This window comes from Cryptomeria japonica, chromosome 10 (assembly GCF_030272615.1).
Source record: "Cryptomeria japonica chromosome 10, Sugi_1.0, whole genome shotgun sequence".
Taxonomy (NCBI): domain Eukaryota; kingdom Viridiplantae; phylum Streptophyta; class Pinopsida; order Cupressales; family Cupressaceae; genus Cryptomeria; species Cryptomeria japonica.
This window is the reverse complement of record NC_081414.1, coordinates 833,021,216-833,040,744: the sequence shown is the minus strand read 5'-3', so window position 1 is coordinate 833,040,744 and position 19,529 is coordinate 833,021,216. Positions and strand designations below refer to the sequence as shown.

At 34.9% G+C, this 19,529-nt stretch overlaps 1 protein-coding gene across 1 annotated transcript; it reads left to right on the top strand.

The window, feature by feature from the left end:
* Positions 1 to 4,485: 4,485 nt before the first annotated feature.
* LOC131076845 (cytochrome P450 734A1-like) lies at positions 4,486 to 8,282 on the top strand. Its single transcript, XM_059212925.1, has 6 exons — positions 4,486 to 4,581; positions 5,674 to 5,935; positions 6,050 to 6,273; positions 6,448 to 6,689; positions 7,151 to 7,544; positions 7,693 to 8,282. The coding sequence occupies exons 1-6, from the start codon at positions 4,486 to 4,488 to the stop codon at positions 8,116 to 8,118; spliced, it is 1,644 nt and encodes a 547-aa protein (XP_059068908.1). The 3' UTR covers positions 8,119 to 8,282.
* Positions 8,283 to 19,529: the final 11,247 nt, after the last annotated feature.

The following is a 19,529-nucleotide window of genomic DNA, read 5'->3' as shown; positions in this document are numbered from 1 at the left end:
TAAAAAAGAACACAAAGTATATATATATATATATATATATATATATATATATATATATATATATATATATATATATATATATATATATATATATATATATATATATACTCAAAAGCTAGAAATAAAAAAGAAAGGAAAGACAAATCATAACTAATTCAAATAATGAAAAAGGTTATAAACAACAAGAACCAAAAAAGAGAAAAAACCAAAAAGAAATAAATTGAAAAGGCAAAAACTAAAGACAAAAAAATTATAGGACACTTAGGAAAAGAAACCAAAGGAAAAGAGAAAAAAAAAAGAAAGCGAAGGAAGGAGGGGGAAGCAAGAGAGATCACCAAGGGAGTGAAGGAAAGGAAGAGGAACCAATGAGGGTGAAGTGGGGGAAGGGGGGCAAAGTGGTGGAAGAAATAGACGACAAAAATGGAGAGGGGCAGACCTAAGAGTTAGAGGGTAAGGGGGTACAAGGAAGAAGGGGATGGAAACTTAAGGGGAGGTGTCCAAGATACATCTTGGAGTTGGGTTGGTTGAGAATGAAGAAATCAGATGGGTCTAGAGGTGTCTTAATAGCGGTTTCCATGGATAGCTAAGGCACCAACCAAGGTCACGATTAAGGTTGGAGGGGTGTTGGTTGATATGGATGGCTTCCCTCAATTTCCTCTTGAAGAAATTATCTTCCTTAGTTAAGATTTTAATGTCTTCCAAGGAGATATGGTGCTTGGTTGAAGAGGAATGTTCAACGAGGGCCTACTTAAGAATATGCTTATGTCTAATGTCACCATTGTGTTCTTTGATCGTTGTGCTTATAGACCGCCCCGTTTCACCAATATATAGCGTGCCACAAAAGCAAGTTACTTTGTAGACATTGACGTAGTGGAGATGATCAAGGGGAGCCTTGCAGAAGGGGATGTAATTTCTAAGGGCACATACTAGCTTGAAGGTGCAATGAAGACCTTTATTACAAAGAATCTTTGAAATTTTATAGGAGAGTCCTTCAATGAAGGGGAGAGATGCTATAGGATGGTCAAAAGGGATAGGTTTGTTGGGCTTAGAGATCAAGTTAGCTTTGGCTTGCTTGATGGCTTCGTGGATATGCCTTCTATTGTACCCATTAAGTATGAAAACTTGGGTGAGGTGGTCAATTTCCTGGTCAATGTGGTCACTGTTACAAATTAAATAGGCTCTAGTGATTAAAGTTTTATGGATGCTAGTTTTATAGGCTCTTAGTTATAAGTAGGGACTTGCCAAGTAAGTTGTTGTAAATAATATAAATATACATTTTTTATCTTTACAAATTCATACTACATTTTAAAATTCACAATAGACTTTTACAAAAAAAAAACAACCTTTTATTAATAAATTACATAGATATAAGACAAATCATTAAACTCATATTACCCTAAGTCATTACAATAATAAATATATTCAAACCCTTTTTTTTTTAAAGCAAGTTCTGCCTAGGGGGCAGTACCCATTATATTGCCTTCAAAAAGAACCTTACAAAGGGATAAGAAGACGAACTCCTTTGGCTACATCCCACATTGATCAACTATACAAATACTTGATCCCATTGCCCATAGCCACTAACCTATGCCCTACTCCATTAGGAAATAGATCAACATTTTCCTACAGGAAAGCTTCAAACCTTTCCATGTTATTCTCCTTAACAATGCTTGCCTTGAACATGGACCAGGTCTTCTGCATCTTCTACTTCTTCCCTTCTACTTGCAAACCAAAATACCCCAACATACAACCATCTGCTTGGCTAGAGACTATTCCATCCAATGCTCTCATGAATTCAAGATAAATGTCTTCATCCGCTGTCCTGCGCAAGATGCCATTGGCTGAAATGGGGTGACCCAACACCTGAATAATTGGCTGAAATAGATCCTCCATCAGACGACTGTCATGAACATGTCCCCCAGTCCAATAGTCGGGACCTAGAATGTCTACCACTGTTACTTTCTCCTACTCATTGGCCTTTTTGAACAGTCGCTCCACTTGTTCTTCGAGCATTTCCTCAAACTCGACGATCTTGCTGCATTTGCATATCATGCCTAAGTGATCCACCATGCTTCCGAGAACTGCATATGAGACCCTAGATAATTCACTATATACTGATCTCGCTCAATGCTCCCCTTCCAATGAAGCTTAAAGTGATCCGACTGACAGCGTTTTGTCTTTGAGGGGATTTCCATATCCTCAGTCATCACCGTCAAAACCATCCTATCTATCCAACTCAATGTCCTGCTACCACCTCCATTTCATACTTCGCCAAAGTTTTTCTCTTGCAGTCGAAGGGTAATGGTCAAGTTAACCAGTCCCTTGACGAAGAAATCTTCAACAATCTGTAGATTCTCAAGAATAATTACCGATCACTGACAAATCTGAAGCATGGTAGACCTCGAAGACTATGTGCAATCGTGTCTCTAAAACTTTATCGCCTATCCTTGATGCACACAACCTTTCTCAGACAAATATATTCTAACTCTTATTTTTAATATATATATATATATATATATATATATATATGTATATATATATATATGTATATATATATATATATATATGTATATATATATATATATGTATATATATATATATATATATGTATATATATATATATGTATATATATATATATATATATGTATATATAATTCTATTTATTTTTTTTATATTCAATTTTGTATGAATTATATTGATATTGTATGCTAACACACTATGCTATCTAATATGTATTATAACATGCCTAGGTTATTCACGATATTAGTACAAGATAACACCCGATGTTAAATTACATAGTGCAAGAAAACACATTGTGTTATATTACATTATGCAGGATAATAGACTATGTTATATCACATTGTATAGAACAATTCGTTGTGTTATATTACATAATATAGGATAACGTTATCTGATATACCATACATTGTAGGATAATACGATGTTCAACAAAAGATAATGTAGGATAACCCAATGTGTTATGAAAAATATTAACAAATATTATCCATATTAAATTTAATATTTTTAATATATATTTAATATAATATAATTAAATATAAATATAAATATAATATAAAATAAATAAAAAATATAATATAATATTTTAAATATATTAAAAAATAAAAAATATAATTAAAAACTATTAAAAATTTATTAAATAAAATTTATGAAAAATATAATTTTTTTTATTAAAAACAAACAATTTTTTAATGCGCGGGCGCTGGCTCTCCAGCGTGGGCCCCTTAAATAAATTTGCACCGTGACGGATGAGAGAGGTGGAATGCCGACAGTGGGAAAAAACTGGCATGCACGTTTTCCAAGCGACATGACGCTGCAGACGTATACAGAGGCATAGGGCCGTAGGGAAGCTATGGGGTACTGTTTAAAGGGCCCCATAGCCAGTAAATAGCATAAATACAAATACTTAAATATATGGTAATTAAAAAGTTAATTTTTTATTACATTAAAATATGTAAGTGTAATGAACTTGTAAATCAAACATTTTTAATTTATTCCTACAACCTTTTAGATATAACTTCAAAATATTAAATCTAAATTATACTAAAAAAATAATAATAACAAATAATATCACTTATAATATAAATCAAACAAATTAATCTGAATACAATACTGCTAAGAAAATGCACAATCAACATATACAGTGAGCATTAGTTTTAGACGAAAAGTTACACTATAATTTCAAGCCATATCACATTTAAATATCATCAATCTTGCAGACCATCCGAGTAATGCTTTTCCAGAGCGAGCAGCCCTAAATAACAGTGAATAAAAACAATCTAAAATTCTAAAAATAGTTCATGCGAATAATCAGGACCCCACATAAACAGTTTGCTAATTGCAGAGGAAAACCAACAAACTTTACTGAAGAACACCACAATAAATCTGTAGCCCCATGAGAAAACTTGTAACAAACGCCTCGCTAAACGAAGGAAGCCTGATTGAGCCGTTACCTCTTCGCAGTTATGTTTATACTCCATGATGGGTCATGTTAAAAAATCCTCCACAATAAATAATATTCTTAAAACATCATAAACTACTGCTTCACCCATCCACTTCCCGCAACCGTAGACAACTCCCTTTGATTCTTTAAAAATGGATACACTCCTTGGAATTGAAGTGTGCTTCAAGTAAACATAGCAGACAATGCCCAACTATTCCAGCTCCTCTCTAGATGTTATGTAATGAATACAGTTCCAACCGTTAACAAATCTCAGGGTGGCCCATTTACTCTTGAAACTCTTATGGCTGTGATTTTTGATCCAATCGAAGAAATCCTCTTCTTAGTTCTTACTCCTTTTAGTGGGGCGGGAGATGAGACATTCAAATTTGAAATTCAAACGAATAGTTGCAGTTTCATTTATTTTGTACGTCCCATCCTCCGCAGCACGAGAATAGTGAATTTAAACTCATTTGGGTTATACATTGGGTTGCTAACTACAACTAGCTACTGACTGTGGTGGTTAATGGTTGGCTTACAAGAACGGAAACGTGCATTAGCTATGGGAATAGATTATGAGGGCCCCACACGAGCCACTCTCAGCGGTCAACGCTTCAAGTGTGTTGGTTAAGCTCAACCGTTGTGTCCACCCTACTCTAGTGCCAAAATACTGCAGGTTTTAGGTTTGAGCCGCCGCCCTCAATCTCCCTTCCTTTCCATAGTAAAATAATGCGACAGTGCAACACAAAATATGAAGGAATAACGAATTAACCCCCATTTCACTCGCCCATCAAATAGTACAAGAGACCTGTTTTGTTCTAATCAATACTCATGGCTATAAGCCTTTGTAATTATCGAAGGCCATACTATTTCCCCTATGCAATTGGGGTGTTTCGATCAATGCAATCCCGAGGTGAAATATATGACATATAAATCATAGAGAGATGTACCACATAAAGCAAGTGGTAAGAACAAATCTTTTTTTTTAACATTATTAACATTAATGGGCGCTTAAACCTCAACGGTGACGTACTTGAAATACGGTTGTTATGTCAGTACCATACGGTTGTCATGTCAGCGAACTGTTAAACACCAACGATCTTTGAGTGCTTGATAATATCAATACAGTTGTCATGTCACTATTTCCTGTGAAAGTTTCCAAAGAAAGCGCTACCAAAAATGAAAATCGATCAACGGCGACAAACGTTTGAATCGTCTTGCATGCCTCTACGTAAATGTAAACTATTAATTTGCAAAAATTAATGGATGCATTTCATAATAAGAAACGCCTTCAGCATAAAAATAATATCAATGGACGAAAACGTCCTCAACTACTAGTTCCTTTCCGTATATAAGAATAATATCAATGGACCGCTGAACGAGCATGTGAGAGGAACTTTAAACAAATCTTACTCTATACACTCTATCTGGAAGAGCCGGTATACGGAAAACATCGGTATGAATGAGACGGGAAGTTGGACCTGCCCATCTGGACCCGAGTCTGATTAGTTAATGCTTCACTTTAATCCAGCGTTGACAAACTGGTGGGAAAGGCGATCGTTCACAGAAAAGTGACTTTATTTATTTGGATTTTTGGATTGCGTGCGGGTAATTTTCGTTATCTACATAAGGGATGGTATGGTTATGTACTACAAATCTGAAGCTTTCAGAAGCAAAGAATTACTCTGTTGCCCAAGTCTGGAACATGGAGTAGGTATTTTGGGGTTTGGCGGCTGTTTGTGCTGGTTTAGTTTTGTTTTTGCTCAAGATTGCAAGAGCAATATGGTGGAAGCCTCTGCAAGTGAAAAGGGCATTTGAAGCCCAGGGAATCAAGGGTCCTCCATACAGGCTATTCTATGGAAATTCTGCAGATATATCAACAATGATCGATGAGCAGAGAGCCAAACCCATGCCACTCTCACATGACATACTCCCTCGAGTTCTTCCCCATTATCATCAGTGGACCAAAACCTATGGTACACTTGTATTCTGCATTTTTTTAAGCATCTGGTATTTCATTAAGAATATTACTGGAATTCCTGCTTAGCACCATTGATTAATCAAATAAACTTGTTACATGTGATGTATAGGTCAGGATTTTATTTTCTGGTTTGGGCCTCATGCCAGGTTGGTTGTTCCCCACCCTGAGCTTATTAAGGAGATATTGTCCACTAAATTCGGCAACTATCCTAGGTTTGCCGATGATCCGCTTTCAAAACAACTGTTTGGACAGGGACTTGCAGGGTTGACAGGTGAGAAATGGACACGGCACAGGAAAATCATAAATCCTGCTTTCCATATGGATCTCTTGAAGGTAAGGCACTGAATGTCTGTACTTATGTCCTAAATCAGGACAAAAATGATCTAATTTAGAGAGAAATCTACCAAGTTCCTAGTGATACATAAACATCTGTGTACTTTGCCCATCAGTATTCAAATAATTTCATGATGACTAATTGTCGGCAAAACGCCGTTTTCGTTTTTACAGGGGATGATTCCAACAATTGTGAAAAGTTGTGCCAGTATGTTGGAGGTGTGGAGTAAATTGATAACGTCAGGTTCTCCGGAAATTGATGTGCAAAAGGAGTTTCGTGATCTCACGTCCCATGTTATTGCACGCACAGCATTTGGTAGCAGTTTTGCAGAAGGAAAGCACATCTTTGATTTGCAGGGCAAACAGATGATTCTTGCATTGGAATCATTTCGCACTGTTTATATTCCAGGTTTCAGGTGACAGATTATGATACAATTGTCAATCTTAAATTCCAAAAGAACGTAATCAACATTTTGAATTGTATGTTTTGTTTTTGTTATGTTTGTTGAGTTTTCTACGAACAGAGTTACTGGTCTTTATAGAACCAGCTCATATTTGTTCTGAATTTGGCTTATTATTAACATCTCTCTTTTAGTCACATTATGTATTGATGGGTTAGTTTGGCTTGACGCTGGATACCGTGTTGAGCTTTTCATAGACCTGTTAAAACTCTATTTGCTGTCAGAGTGCTCTACCATCTGAACAGCTGACCCTACAAGACCAGCCTATCTTTATCCAAATCTGACTTATCACCAACAATATTTTTTCGAAAGCTATATCACCCCATCTCAAATGTCTTGGTACTTTAGGAAGGTTTACTCATATTCTGAGGCATGCAGAATCTGTAACTTCTTTTGGTTTCTTACATTGGTATCAGGTTTCTACCTACTACAAAGAATAGGCAACGTTGGAATGTAGAGAAGGAAATAAGAAGATCCTTAAGACAAGTTATAGATGCCAGGGAAAAGACCGATGGAATGAAAAAAACAGGTAGATATGGTGTCGATCTGCTTGGTTTTATGATGTCTCAGAGCAAGGACCAGATGGGAGTCAATGGGAGAAGTAATGGAGGCCTGAGTACAGAGGAAATCATTGATGAATGTAAGACTTTCTACTTTGCTGGTCATGAAACGACATCACTACTGTTGACATGGAGTATAATATTGTTGGGCATACATCAAGATTGGCAAGAGAAAGGTCGCAGAGAAGCACTGCAAGTATGCGGAAAAAACAATTATCCAGATGCAGACAACTTAAGTCGCCTCAAAATTGTAAGGACCTTCTATACACAGACCCAAATTCCATGTAGATAACGTAAATTATTTGGAAACCAGTAAATAGATAGAGCAAGGGCCATTACTGAATTCAAAAGTAATATTCTGGATTTCTCTCATAATTGATTCTATAAATGTTTTGTAGGTTGGAATGATTATAAATGAGGCCTTGAGACTTTATCCACCTGCAGTATTTCTATCGCGACATGCATCTGAGCAAACAAAACTTGGAAAGCTATCAATTCCTGCAGGCACCCAATTTATGCTTCCGATCCTTGAAATCCACCATGATCCTTCTTTGTGGGGAAGTGATGCCAAAGATTTCAACCCAGGGCGATTTAGTGAAGGAATTGCAAAGGCTGCAAAGCATCCAATGGCATTCATGCCCTTTGGAGCAGGTCCAACTATATGTGTGGGTCAGAATTTGGCCTTGTTAGAAGCAAAATTGGTGTTGGCCATGATTCTGCAAAAGTTTTCTTTTGTGACTTCACCATCTTATACTCACGCTCCTTCGCTTTTCATTACTCTGAAACCTGAATATGGAGCCCAGGTTATCTTTCGCATGGACTAATATCGGAGGACAGTACTGCCTAGAAACTCCTCTACTATTGAAATTTTAACAATAGTTATAATTTATTTATTAGGTCTCAATAGTGCACATGTCCAATGGTGTCTCATGTTGTAATAGCACTTGTTTCGTAGGTAACTTCTGAAAAGGAAAGTTATTGTATGAAATCCTATGGACCTTGATGGATTATAAATCCTAATTATATATTAATAAATTATAGTTTATTTCGATACTTAATTGTTTCTTGATAGAGAATGATTAATGCTTCATGAATATTGATTGAGAGTACAATGATGATTAAATTTAATTTAGGAAATAATAATGATTAATAATGATTTATAGATTATTAAAGTATTTTAGATTAATAGTTTTTCTAAATCATTTTAAAATTGTTATATGGATGTAAATACTTTAATAGGTTTTGGATTGTGTAAGTCAAACATTTATATGGACTAATCTAATCAATTTGTGAAATGACTATGCAACACATCAAATGTACCATTGACCTTCTTTATTAACTAATAAACACACATTAATCTTACGCTAATCTGACTTTTGACCATGTTTATTAACTAACAAAAACGATCAATGGTGCATTTCATATGTTTTACAGATGTTGCAATCAATTAGAAGGAGGGTTATACAAGCACATCTTTTTTTTTCTTTTAATTTATGTTGGTGATTGATGATAATGCATACGCAGGCTAACAAAAAATGAATGCAAAGATCAAGTATCATTTAAGGATGACACTAGACAAATCGTGGCTCCATCTCAGTGGCACATGATAGACCAAGAATACCGTGCCTTAAGCTAATGATGTGGGATGGTAAAGAACTCTTGTGTGCTTGAATGCACACTACTAAGAGAATAGATAACTAAATGAAATGAAGATCTTGCATGGTATGAATTTGGCCAAGGAATGAAACAAATTGACATATGAAAATAGTGGTTGATCAGTCTAAGGAATTAACATATTGCCCTTACTGGCTAATGAGATTTGTAATAAAAAGCTCAAATAAATTCTTAAAGTATTGTAAGCATTTGATAGATAAATTCTATTGAAATTGTAGCAAAAGTGTAGAAGTTGCAAAATACAAAGGAAGGGAATAATAAAAAAGGAGGGAAAATATACAGACTTTGATAAAGTGTATATTTTTTATTGAACTTGGTAATGTTAAATGTTTTAAAATTAGTTTGGCATATGTAATCATGTGCGATTAATCTAGTATTCTAAGACACTATGTGGCTTAAAAGAAGACAGTGAATTGCCATATATAGTACTTGAGTGAATTGAGAAAACTCAAATAAATTGAGTAAAGTAGATAAAATTAGATAAACTTAGTGAAATGAGATAAATCAAGTAAATTGAGTGAAGTGGGATGGATTAGATAAAGCAAGTGGAAAAATACATGGCAACTAAGTGAAACATAAAATATTAGCTCAATAGAGCGAGTAAAAAAAGGTTGAAACATAAAATATTAGATATAGTCTATGTTAAGCAATATGTCTCTTTGTGTATGTAATATGTTGTTCTAATTTTACATGGTTGTCACATATGTGTTTGCATGCAAATAATTTAAGTCACCAAGTTTGGTTCATGACCAATATGAGGGATGAGTGTTGATAAACATGCTGAAACTTCTATAATAAAATCAATAATACATCATATATATTATGAGTCCCATTATTTTCCCCTATATTTGGCACTGTACCACTTCAGACCACTACACATGTCTTATTAGGCCATTAATGAAATTTTCATAGCTTATTGAACCTTTGAGTCAGTAGATCCTATATGCCATTTATGAAACTTAGTCCAACATAGTATGAGGTAGCTCCTAGCATCTATCACCTACATGATAATGGTGAAAACTAGCTAATCTCTATCATAAATTGGGTAGCTCTTAACATAAATCACCTATATGCTACTACTAACAAACTACCAGACCCTAAGATATGATAATTAACTCTTGGCATCTATCACTCTCATTATGGAATTTTCAACTATCTAGATCATGTTTGAGTCATTTCATGGTTATTTTCTATCACCCTTCCCTTCAATGCTATTGGTGAAAATTAAATAATCCATAAGCTGTGATAAATTATAGCACCTACAATTTATTAAATGCATGGAATTAGTGATAGTTTCTAATCCATGCATACATCAAAATTGGTTCTAATAAGTGGGTTCATCTTATATCCAAATACACATAATCCATATATAACAAGGATTCAAAAGCATTGGGCATCTTGACTAAGACTTGGTTAGATACCACACAAATTGATTGATAAACATAGACCCCAGAATTTATAATTATTAGTTTCAAATTCTTAAACACCTAATGCTCACATTGAACTCACACGAGTTGTCTTATATGAACATATAAACAAGAACAATAGAAACTTATAAGTAATGAGACTTTATTTACTTCATTCAATTGTTAACTAGAAATCCATTATTAAGATGCACATTATTTATTACATACAAATGAAACCAATTGTAGTAATATGAAACACTACTCTACTTTTGAGAATTTAACATTTTGTATAGTACTAATCAAACATATACACAAGTAAAACACTATATCAAATTTAGTAATACCTATTTGTTAAGTGGCCATTGCTAAGCATAGAAAATATAAGTAACTCTATCCTAGTCTGAAGATAGATTTGAGTACATATATAGAGTCAATAGACCATTCAAACTTATTAAGAGGTTCTCACTCATCATATCATAATTGTTTGATTTAACAATATCACTAAATAAATGTTAATAGCTTTCAATAACTCATTCATGGCCATGTAAAGACCAATTTTATCACATCCTTATTTATTAAAAGGACATACCTCCATGGTGTGCAAAAGCTACCTATATCTTTTATACATATCCTTATTGAGGCACAAGATGTAGTATTCAACTATCACTTAATCTAATTATATAAGTTTAGATAGTTATAGGGGAAATATCACACATTCACATAAAAGAAAGCTCATGATGATAATGAATCAAAAATTTCTTCCAAGATTGAAGTAGATTTTGGAAAGTTAAATGCCACAAACATCAAAGTAAATAAGTTTTACAATGTTGATTTCTCTCTACTTTATCATGGATACGCACATAAGGTAATTCTGATGTCACCAAAATGTAATGGTGGGTAAAAAATGTGTGAATGAGAGATCAAGAGGAAAGCTACCCTTTCCCTTCAAGGAGAGATTAGAGTTTCACTATGGATTTCCCTGCAAACACTTTTCACGCATTACATTGGAAGAGGGGGGGAAAAATTTACTAGATTCAACCTCCAAAGAAGAAGATATAATTCTGAATGAGATGGGATTGGTAAGTTAATCCACTCTTCTATTTGGAATGGAAAGGAATTGATTGAATTATGTATAGAGACTAAGTGCAAAAGTGACAAAGAACTGGTAATAACTCAAGATCAGAGTGTGGGATGAAGTTGTGCACCTGGATTTGGTAGTAATATGTCGAGACAAAGCCGCCTTGGAAATTTGAGGAAAATTTGCTTGGACCGTGGTGGGAATGTACACGGTCCTTTGAAAAATCCGCAAAATGAAAAGGGTTTTTTTGCCTCTACAAATAGACTCCAAATCTGAAAGAATAGTTGCGTACCTGCAATGTACACACATTAAAGAGAGGAAAAGGGGTTGGGATTGGGGGTTTTCCTTCAAGTCAAACCTTAGTTTTGGAATTAACCAAGTAACAAAAAAAAGTACTTGCAAGTAAATGTAACTGAAAGAATATAATGTAAATCACCTCAAGGGAGGTTGTAGATAGAATGTAGGTAGATTTTCTTGTATGAAGTTGAATGTGGGAATGAATCTCCTCTTCAATGGTTGAATCCTTGACTTGAATGCAACACCTAGCCTTTAAAGGAGAGATGAGATGCTTAATGCGTGAATGTTATTGAATGCTTGAATGCATGATCTCATGTACATGTCTTATCCAACTTCTCACTTATGTAAATGGGAAGGGAAAATGTGACATATATACTCATCAATTAGGGTTAATTGACTAATTTTTGTCAAAGGCCTACATCAGGGAAGGTTTCCCACTCACTACACAACCTTCAATGTAGACTAAGGAAGGGTCATGTCCCAAAATAGGGTAGGGAAAGGGGCACCATGCCCCTTTCCTGGGAGTACAGGGGCACCACGACCCTATCTTGTCCTTTTCTCCATGTCAAAGTGTAGACTATTAGACAGTTCAAATAACTGGAAGACAACTAAGAGGGGGGATGAATTAGTTGCCAGCAATTGCCACAATCATTAGCAATTAAAACATTAATACCAAAACCCAAAACATTAATATCTGAATTGTTAAACCAAATACTAGAATAGCAATTAAACCAATTAAGCATGACCAACAATCATAGAATAAATACCATCCACATGACACCAAGATTTATACATGGAAAACCCGATAAAGGGAAAAACCATGATGGGAAACCTACCCACAGTCAGATAATACTTTTGTAGTAAGTATGTGAATTATAATTGAGGGGCCTGCACTTGCAGGAAGGCCAACAACCTAGAGCGCACTGCTCATCATAAAAGAAGTCTCACTGACTACATAGAAATCTAGACTACAATCCAGAGAAGTTTTGAACTGTAAAAGATAGCATCTATTATGCCTGAGTATAGTTCAGCTTAAGCTCAATACTAGAGGACTAAATCCTCTTACATAAACCCAATTAGATCTCCAATGATCAACCAAATCCTCTACCTGAATGATATTACATTATTCTCACATTAAATATCCATATCCCATACCATGACCATGATGATCTACAATCAGATCTTACATCATATAGATACAAACCTTCGACCATAAACAATCAAGCTGACCACAAGAAAATAAACAAATTACATAAACATGTCGGCCTTAGACTAAAAAAACAATATCCAACACATAAGATATCCCATAAACACATCGAGAGGTCTAATCCACACATTACATTAAGCCAGTCCATAACCTAGATCAACCAGGACCCAATATAGGTCCACACGCTAAAGCAATAATCTCCATCAACCAAGTCTTGAACATGATCACCAACAACATCCTGAAAGGCCACCAGAAGCTGCACCAACACCACTTATGCAATTCATCAAAGATCTTCGTCAAAATCTCTACCGGTGAAACCATCACCGGAACTAGAAGCCAATCTTCTAAGCAAACAAGATAGCATCCGATCACCAGACCAAATGCAACGTATTGAATATGAACATGAGTATCATGAATAAGCTAATTCCTTAACTAAACTATACTGGAGCCTACTAGATTATGCCGGATCCAAACCAACCAGAAACTACTCAATCTATTGAGACCATAAAGGTGTCGGTAAAGCATCCAAGTAGCTAGTGTTGACATCAATGACCAACAATCTCCTACATATAGATGTAGAAATGAAGTTCTGAAAAAAAGACCAAACTCCCCTTGTGAATGATATCTCTTTAAAGCTCTTAATTATACATATATCTCTCTCCCTAATGTATACAACTCCTTAATTTTTTCTTTTTCACATCAATATCTCTCCCCCTTTGATATCAATGCTAGAAATCTGACAAAATATCAAAGCAAAAACATAAGCCACTGAAAATCAAAGATAACCACTCCCCCTGAGTAGTAGCATCCCCACATTAGTGTTGGAATGAAAATTATCTTTGATAATGTATAACAGAGTGATGCCAAACCACATCAATCAAGTCTCTACCAGAGGGGTAGAAACTCTCAATCCATCTTTGAAGTATTGAAATGATTCTTTAGGCAAAGATTTAGTGAAAATATCTGCAATCTGCTCTTTAGTGGTCACATAAACCAGTCTAACTTCATTTGCTTGCACCTTTTTCCTTTAAAAAGTTATACTTGATAGATATGTGCTTTGTCTTAAAATGAAATACCATATTCTTTGATATGTCGATAGCAGTAGAGTTATCATAGTGAATAACTACCGGTCTATTACAATCCACCTTTATATCCTTCAACATTTGCTTCATCCATAGAACCTGTGTACAGTTAGTAGCAATAGCAACATACTCTGCTTCAGCAGTAGATAAATAAGTGTATGATTGTTTCTTGTTGATCCATGAAACCAAATTCTTTCCAAGAAAGAAAGCTCCACCGGAAGTACTTTTCTGGTCATCAACATCTCCAACCCAATTAGCATCTGTATATGCACATAGAGTAAAGTCATCATCCTTAGGGTACCACAAACCATATTCTGATGTACCTTGCAAGTATCTAAAAATCCTTTTCATTGCACTCTCATGACTCTCTAGGACCATTCTGAAATCTTGATACAATACAAACAACCTACATTATGTCAGTCCTAGGCCGAGTCAAATAAAGAAGACCTCCAGTCATAGATTTGTATCTTATAGAAACATCTTTTCTTGTCAATTTCTTACTTGTAATCATAGGAGTACTTACCAATTTAGAATCTCCCATACCAGATTTCTTCGACAATTCCCTACCATACTTAGTTTGACAGATGAAAATACCTTTGTCGGTCCGAGTAATCTGCAAACCTAAGAAAAAATTCATTTCTCCAATCATAGACATCTCAAACTCATTCTCCATATTCTTAGAAAATTCCATTCATAACTTATCTTCACCTCCAAAAATAATGTCATCAACAAATACTTCAATAATCATTATATCATCATCAGTGATCTTATAATATAAATTATTGTCAACATTACCCTTAGTAAAACCAACCTTCAAAAGATATTTATCCAACCTTTCATACCAAGATCTAGGTGCTTGTTTCAATCCATATAAAGCTTTCCTTGACCTGTAAACTATGTTTGTATCATTTGATAGTGAAAAACCATCAGGTTGCTCAATATAAACTTCCTCATCAAGATCCCCATTAAAAAATACACACTTAGCATCCATCTGATAAACCTTGTAGTTCTTACAAGTAGCATAGGCAAGAAATAATCTTACAACTTCAATCCTAGCTACAGGTGCAAAAGTCTCTCCATAATCAATTCCTTCCTTTTGAGAATATCCTTTGCAAACCAATCTAGCCTTATTCCTTATAACTTGACCATCCTCATTTAATTTATTCATACAAACCCATTTAGTTCCAATAACATTCTTATTTTTAGGCCAAGGAACCAAAGTCCATGTGTTATTTTTCATAATCTGGTCTAATTTTTCTTCCATAGCTTTCAACCAATATTCATCTTTACATGCCTCAATTACTGATACCGGTTCAAATTATGAAATTAAACATACCTCATTAGTTGTCACTCTTCTTCTTGTCATTACTCCATTCTTCTTATCCCCAATGATCTGATTTTTTGAATGATTCAATCTCACATACCTAGGAGTCTTCTAACTCTCTGTTCCTCTTTCGTGTTCTTTAGTTACTATAAAATTTTCTTATACTGTCAGAATAACTAGTTCAACACTCTGTTCCAGTAAAGGTGTTATTAGTTCAGATATAATCATTTCCACTATCAGTTCCTTCTCATAAACTCTGATTTGACCTCTATTCAGCTCATCCACTTTGACATTAGCACTTTCCACAATTCTCTACAATATCTCGTTATAACATCTATATGCCTTGCTTTCATTATAATAACCAAGAAATGTGCCTTCATCACATCTAGGACCAAATTTTCTAAGGATATCATCTCTCTTGATATAACATTTACTACCAAAGATTCTGAAATACTTAACTGTAGGTGTATTGCCAAACCATAATCCATAAGGTGTCTTACTGCTTTCTCCTTTTCTATGTATTTTAATGAATGTATAAACTGGTGTGCTCACTGCTTCTCTCTAGAAGATATGAGGTAGAATAGCTTCCATTATCATTGTTATAGTAGCATCCAAGATAGTTCTATTCTTCCTTTCAACAACTCCATTTTGCTAAGGTGTCCGGGGAGCAGAAAATTGTCTTCTTATACCATGCTTCTCACAAAAGTTATTAAACTCACCGGATGTGAATTCTCCACCATGATTTGACCTCAAACATTTAATCTTTAGTCTGTTAGGTCCAATATGGAAAGCTAATGTACTGAGAGGGGAGGGGTGAATCAGTACTTCAAAACATTTCTTCAACAATATCTTTACTGTTATGCATAAACCGAATAGTGTAGTAACATAATATAAAACTAAAACAAATAGATAACAATCATACATGATTCACTCCATAACACATATATTTTGGTTACACAGAAACTCTTGGTTAGAAAGAAAAATTGCAGTGGGGATGGCACCCACAACTTCACTACTGCAATAATAAAGGGTGCTCGATTAGAGCTGCATATTTAGTTATTTCCGATAGCTTTAGGAGTAACAAGATCTGTTAGATCTACCTTGCTAAAGGATTTTACAACACTTAATCTAAATGTTGCACCTGGTTAGAGGTTTTACAATTTATAGACTTGATTAGAGTCTTTTACCCTGTTAAAGGTTTCTCTTTCAACTTCACAATATTACAATAAAATCATTATAAATATCTGTAACTTTACATCTAAAATGTTATAGCAGATTCTATGTGCTCAGAATAGATTACCTTTCTTATAGCATACCTCGGTAACCCATATAGTAACTCGGTAAACCCTTCTGTTTACTCTATTCTTCGACTGTTCTCTAAAAACCTTCTCGGTGACCTTTGTGTCTCTATAATAGTCTTCTTACACTCATGCACATACCTTTAACTCTTAACTCATGCTATATAAATAGATCTCTTATGACGGTGATCCAATTCATTGCTTCGATCTCACAAACACGATTTATTGAATGAATAATCATGTAAAATATTTCACTGGTTAGATAACCACAAAATCATACACAATCTTTAAGTACAATTTCCAATGTGATAACGGTTAGATGTGCCTCGATCTTGTAACACATTTTCATATGCATGTCCAGGTCCAATGGATCTGGTAACACGTTTCACTCGGTCTAAATCAACTCAGTGTGTCATCTTTGCTTCTCGGTAGACATGAAATGATACTTGGTAGACAGCTCGGTGTATACTATGTTCTATGACTGCTTTCTTCTGTAACCAAGTAGACTGTACATACCAACTAAATATTTCAGTAATAGATAACCGACTAGAGTATATAGTATAACTTTGACATAAAACTAATGGCAATTTGATAAGTAGTAACAATCTCCCCTTTTGACATTAGTTGAGATGTTTGACAAAAACTACTTTCAAAGTTATAACTCAAAAATCTATATACTTTGCAAAATGACTATACTGATAGTATATACAATAGTCAATAAAATACTATATCAGATATACTCCCCTTGTTGATATATTGTACATAACTTTGATTTTGCATACTTGGTGATCAGTTCTTGTGCTTTGCTTGTTGTTTTGTATACTACTCTTGAATACTCTGCTTACTCTGCTCGGTATACTCCCCCTGTATACTATACTTGAATACTATATCATTCTCTCAATACTATATCAAAGCTGTATCACTCCCAAAATATATTGTATTGCTCCCCCAAGACTATCATATTACTCCCCCTTTTTGACAAACATCAAAACTTAATTTCCATCCGGGGGTGATAACTGGTCAAAATAGATTTGTACTTGGTCTGGGCATCAGTGAGAGCGACAGAGAGTGGATCCTTTACATTGTCCATTAAAGAATTTTGTGCTTGAATATCAGCCAATAGCGATATTAAGCCATCTAGAGTACTTCCCTTTTGAGAAGTAGATAGGTATGTGGCTCGGTTGATCTGTTCTTGGATTGATGAAAGATATGGAAGGAATAATGTCTGAAGTGTCATTATGTCCATCCTGATCTTGTGTTCTTCATTTCTTAAGTCCAATTGTTGAGCCATGAGTTGTTGAAGCTTTGTATAAAAATTTTGAATTGAATTTGGCTCTGTGGTCAACTTGCTTGAGAGATTGGTGATCTCTTTCTCAATTGCCTTTGTTTTAATCTTAATTTCTTTAATGAATAAAGAAAATGTGCAGAGTTTCTGAAATAAATAATGAATGTGCTTGAGTTGAGGAGTCAACTCAGCAATAATTTTGACAAGTTTAACTTTGCCAATAGTGATAGCTTTTTGTACCTCTTCTATCATTTTGGAATTGAGCTCTTTGTCTTTTAGCTTGCTCAAATACTCCGATGCATCTACTCCAGATGTTTCTATCTTTGTTAGGAGTTCATCCAGTTGAATGTGGATGGCTACATCTATTGATATTGTAGCTTCAGGTAGCATATCTATTAGGAGTGCTTTTACCTTCTAAAGTACTTTCTTTTTCTTCTGAATGGCCATTTGCTTCTCTTGTTCGGCCTTTGCTTTGCACAGTTCACCAAAATCAATGAGTGCTTGCCCTTTCAATTTTGATATATCATTATTGGGCAACACTATTGGTTTTGACAAATCAAGTTTAAAACTATGCTTCTTCACTTTCTTTTCTTTACCTTTCACCAATGGAATTAAGACAATTGCTTGTGAGGCTTGATTACCCTCAGTAGGTTGCTCGGTAGAGGCAACACTTTGATTGGTTCTTTTAGTCTTTGTAGAATCCTTCGATGTCTCAGTACTTGGTGTCTCAGTTGCAACATTCTCAGTTTCAGAAGGTTCTTGAGATGTCTGCTCTTGAGTAGTACCTTCTCCTATTGTAGATTTGTGACCTTTAGTGCCTTGATCTGTATCCTGAGGAGTTTTGGTTGAGACAGGTTGCTTGACCAGTGGATAAGGCTGAAATTGTACCAAGATGGATTCACTAGATACAAGTTTTGCATATGTAGTGCCTTCTATCATTTCCTATTTCAGGGCCTCTGTATCCATGACATATTCATCTATTTGAATGGTGTCAGCAGGGTCTTGTTCAGTAGCATCAGGACCTTGCTCAGTGACATGAGGATCACGCTCGGTGACATCAATGATTTCAATTGTAGCTTGCTCACCAGCATCCTTGATTTTGAAGATTTCCTGCCACTTTTGTTTTGTCTCATTTTATACGTCAATATATAGCCCATTCATTAGTTTTAAGGCTCTCTATTTGATAAGAAAATTTGAATTGTAGGTTGTCAAATGTTCCTTTATTTCAGCTACTGACATATCAGGAAAGAGATGGACTAGACTGCTTTCTCTGATTTGTTTCTCTGAGTCCATTGCATACTTCCACCTATTATCAATATGCAGATATAGTTCATTTGGAAGTGACTTAGCTAGTTCCAATAAAGCTAACTGAAACTTTAGAAGTGTGTAGATGACAGCTTCTTCAATTTGTCTCTTTTCATCATTGTTCCTCGTTTCATACTTAACATATCTAAATCCTCCAAATCCACCATATTCTTTTAGATTAGCACAGAAGTTTTCAACACTATGTACATTTACCTTCTTGCTCTTGACAATCTAGAATTTGCTTGCATCCTTTGATTCAGTATCACTAGACTCTTTTGC

Excerpts from the sequence above, each read along its gene's own strand:
- LOC131076845 (XM_059212925.1), top strand. The coding sequence starts at position 4,486 with ATGGTTGGCTTACAAGAACGGAAACGTGCATTAGCTATGGGAATAGAT. Across the intron at positions 4,582-5,673 it reads GCGGTCAACGCTTCAAGTGT|GTATTTTGGGGTTTGGCGGC; the intron begins GTTGGTTAAGCT and ends AACATGGAGTAG. Across the intron at positions 7,545-7,692 it reads ACTTAAGTCGCCTCAAAATT|GTTGGAATGATTATAAATGA; the intron begins GTAAGGACCTTC and ends AATGTTTTGTAG.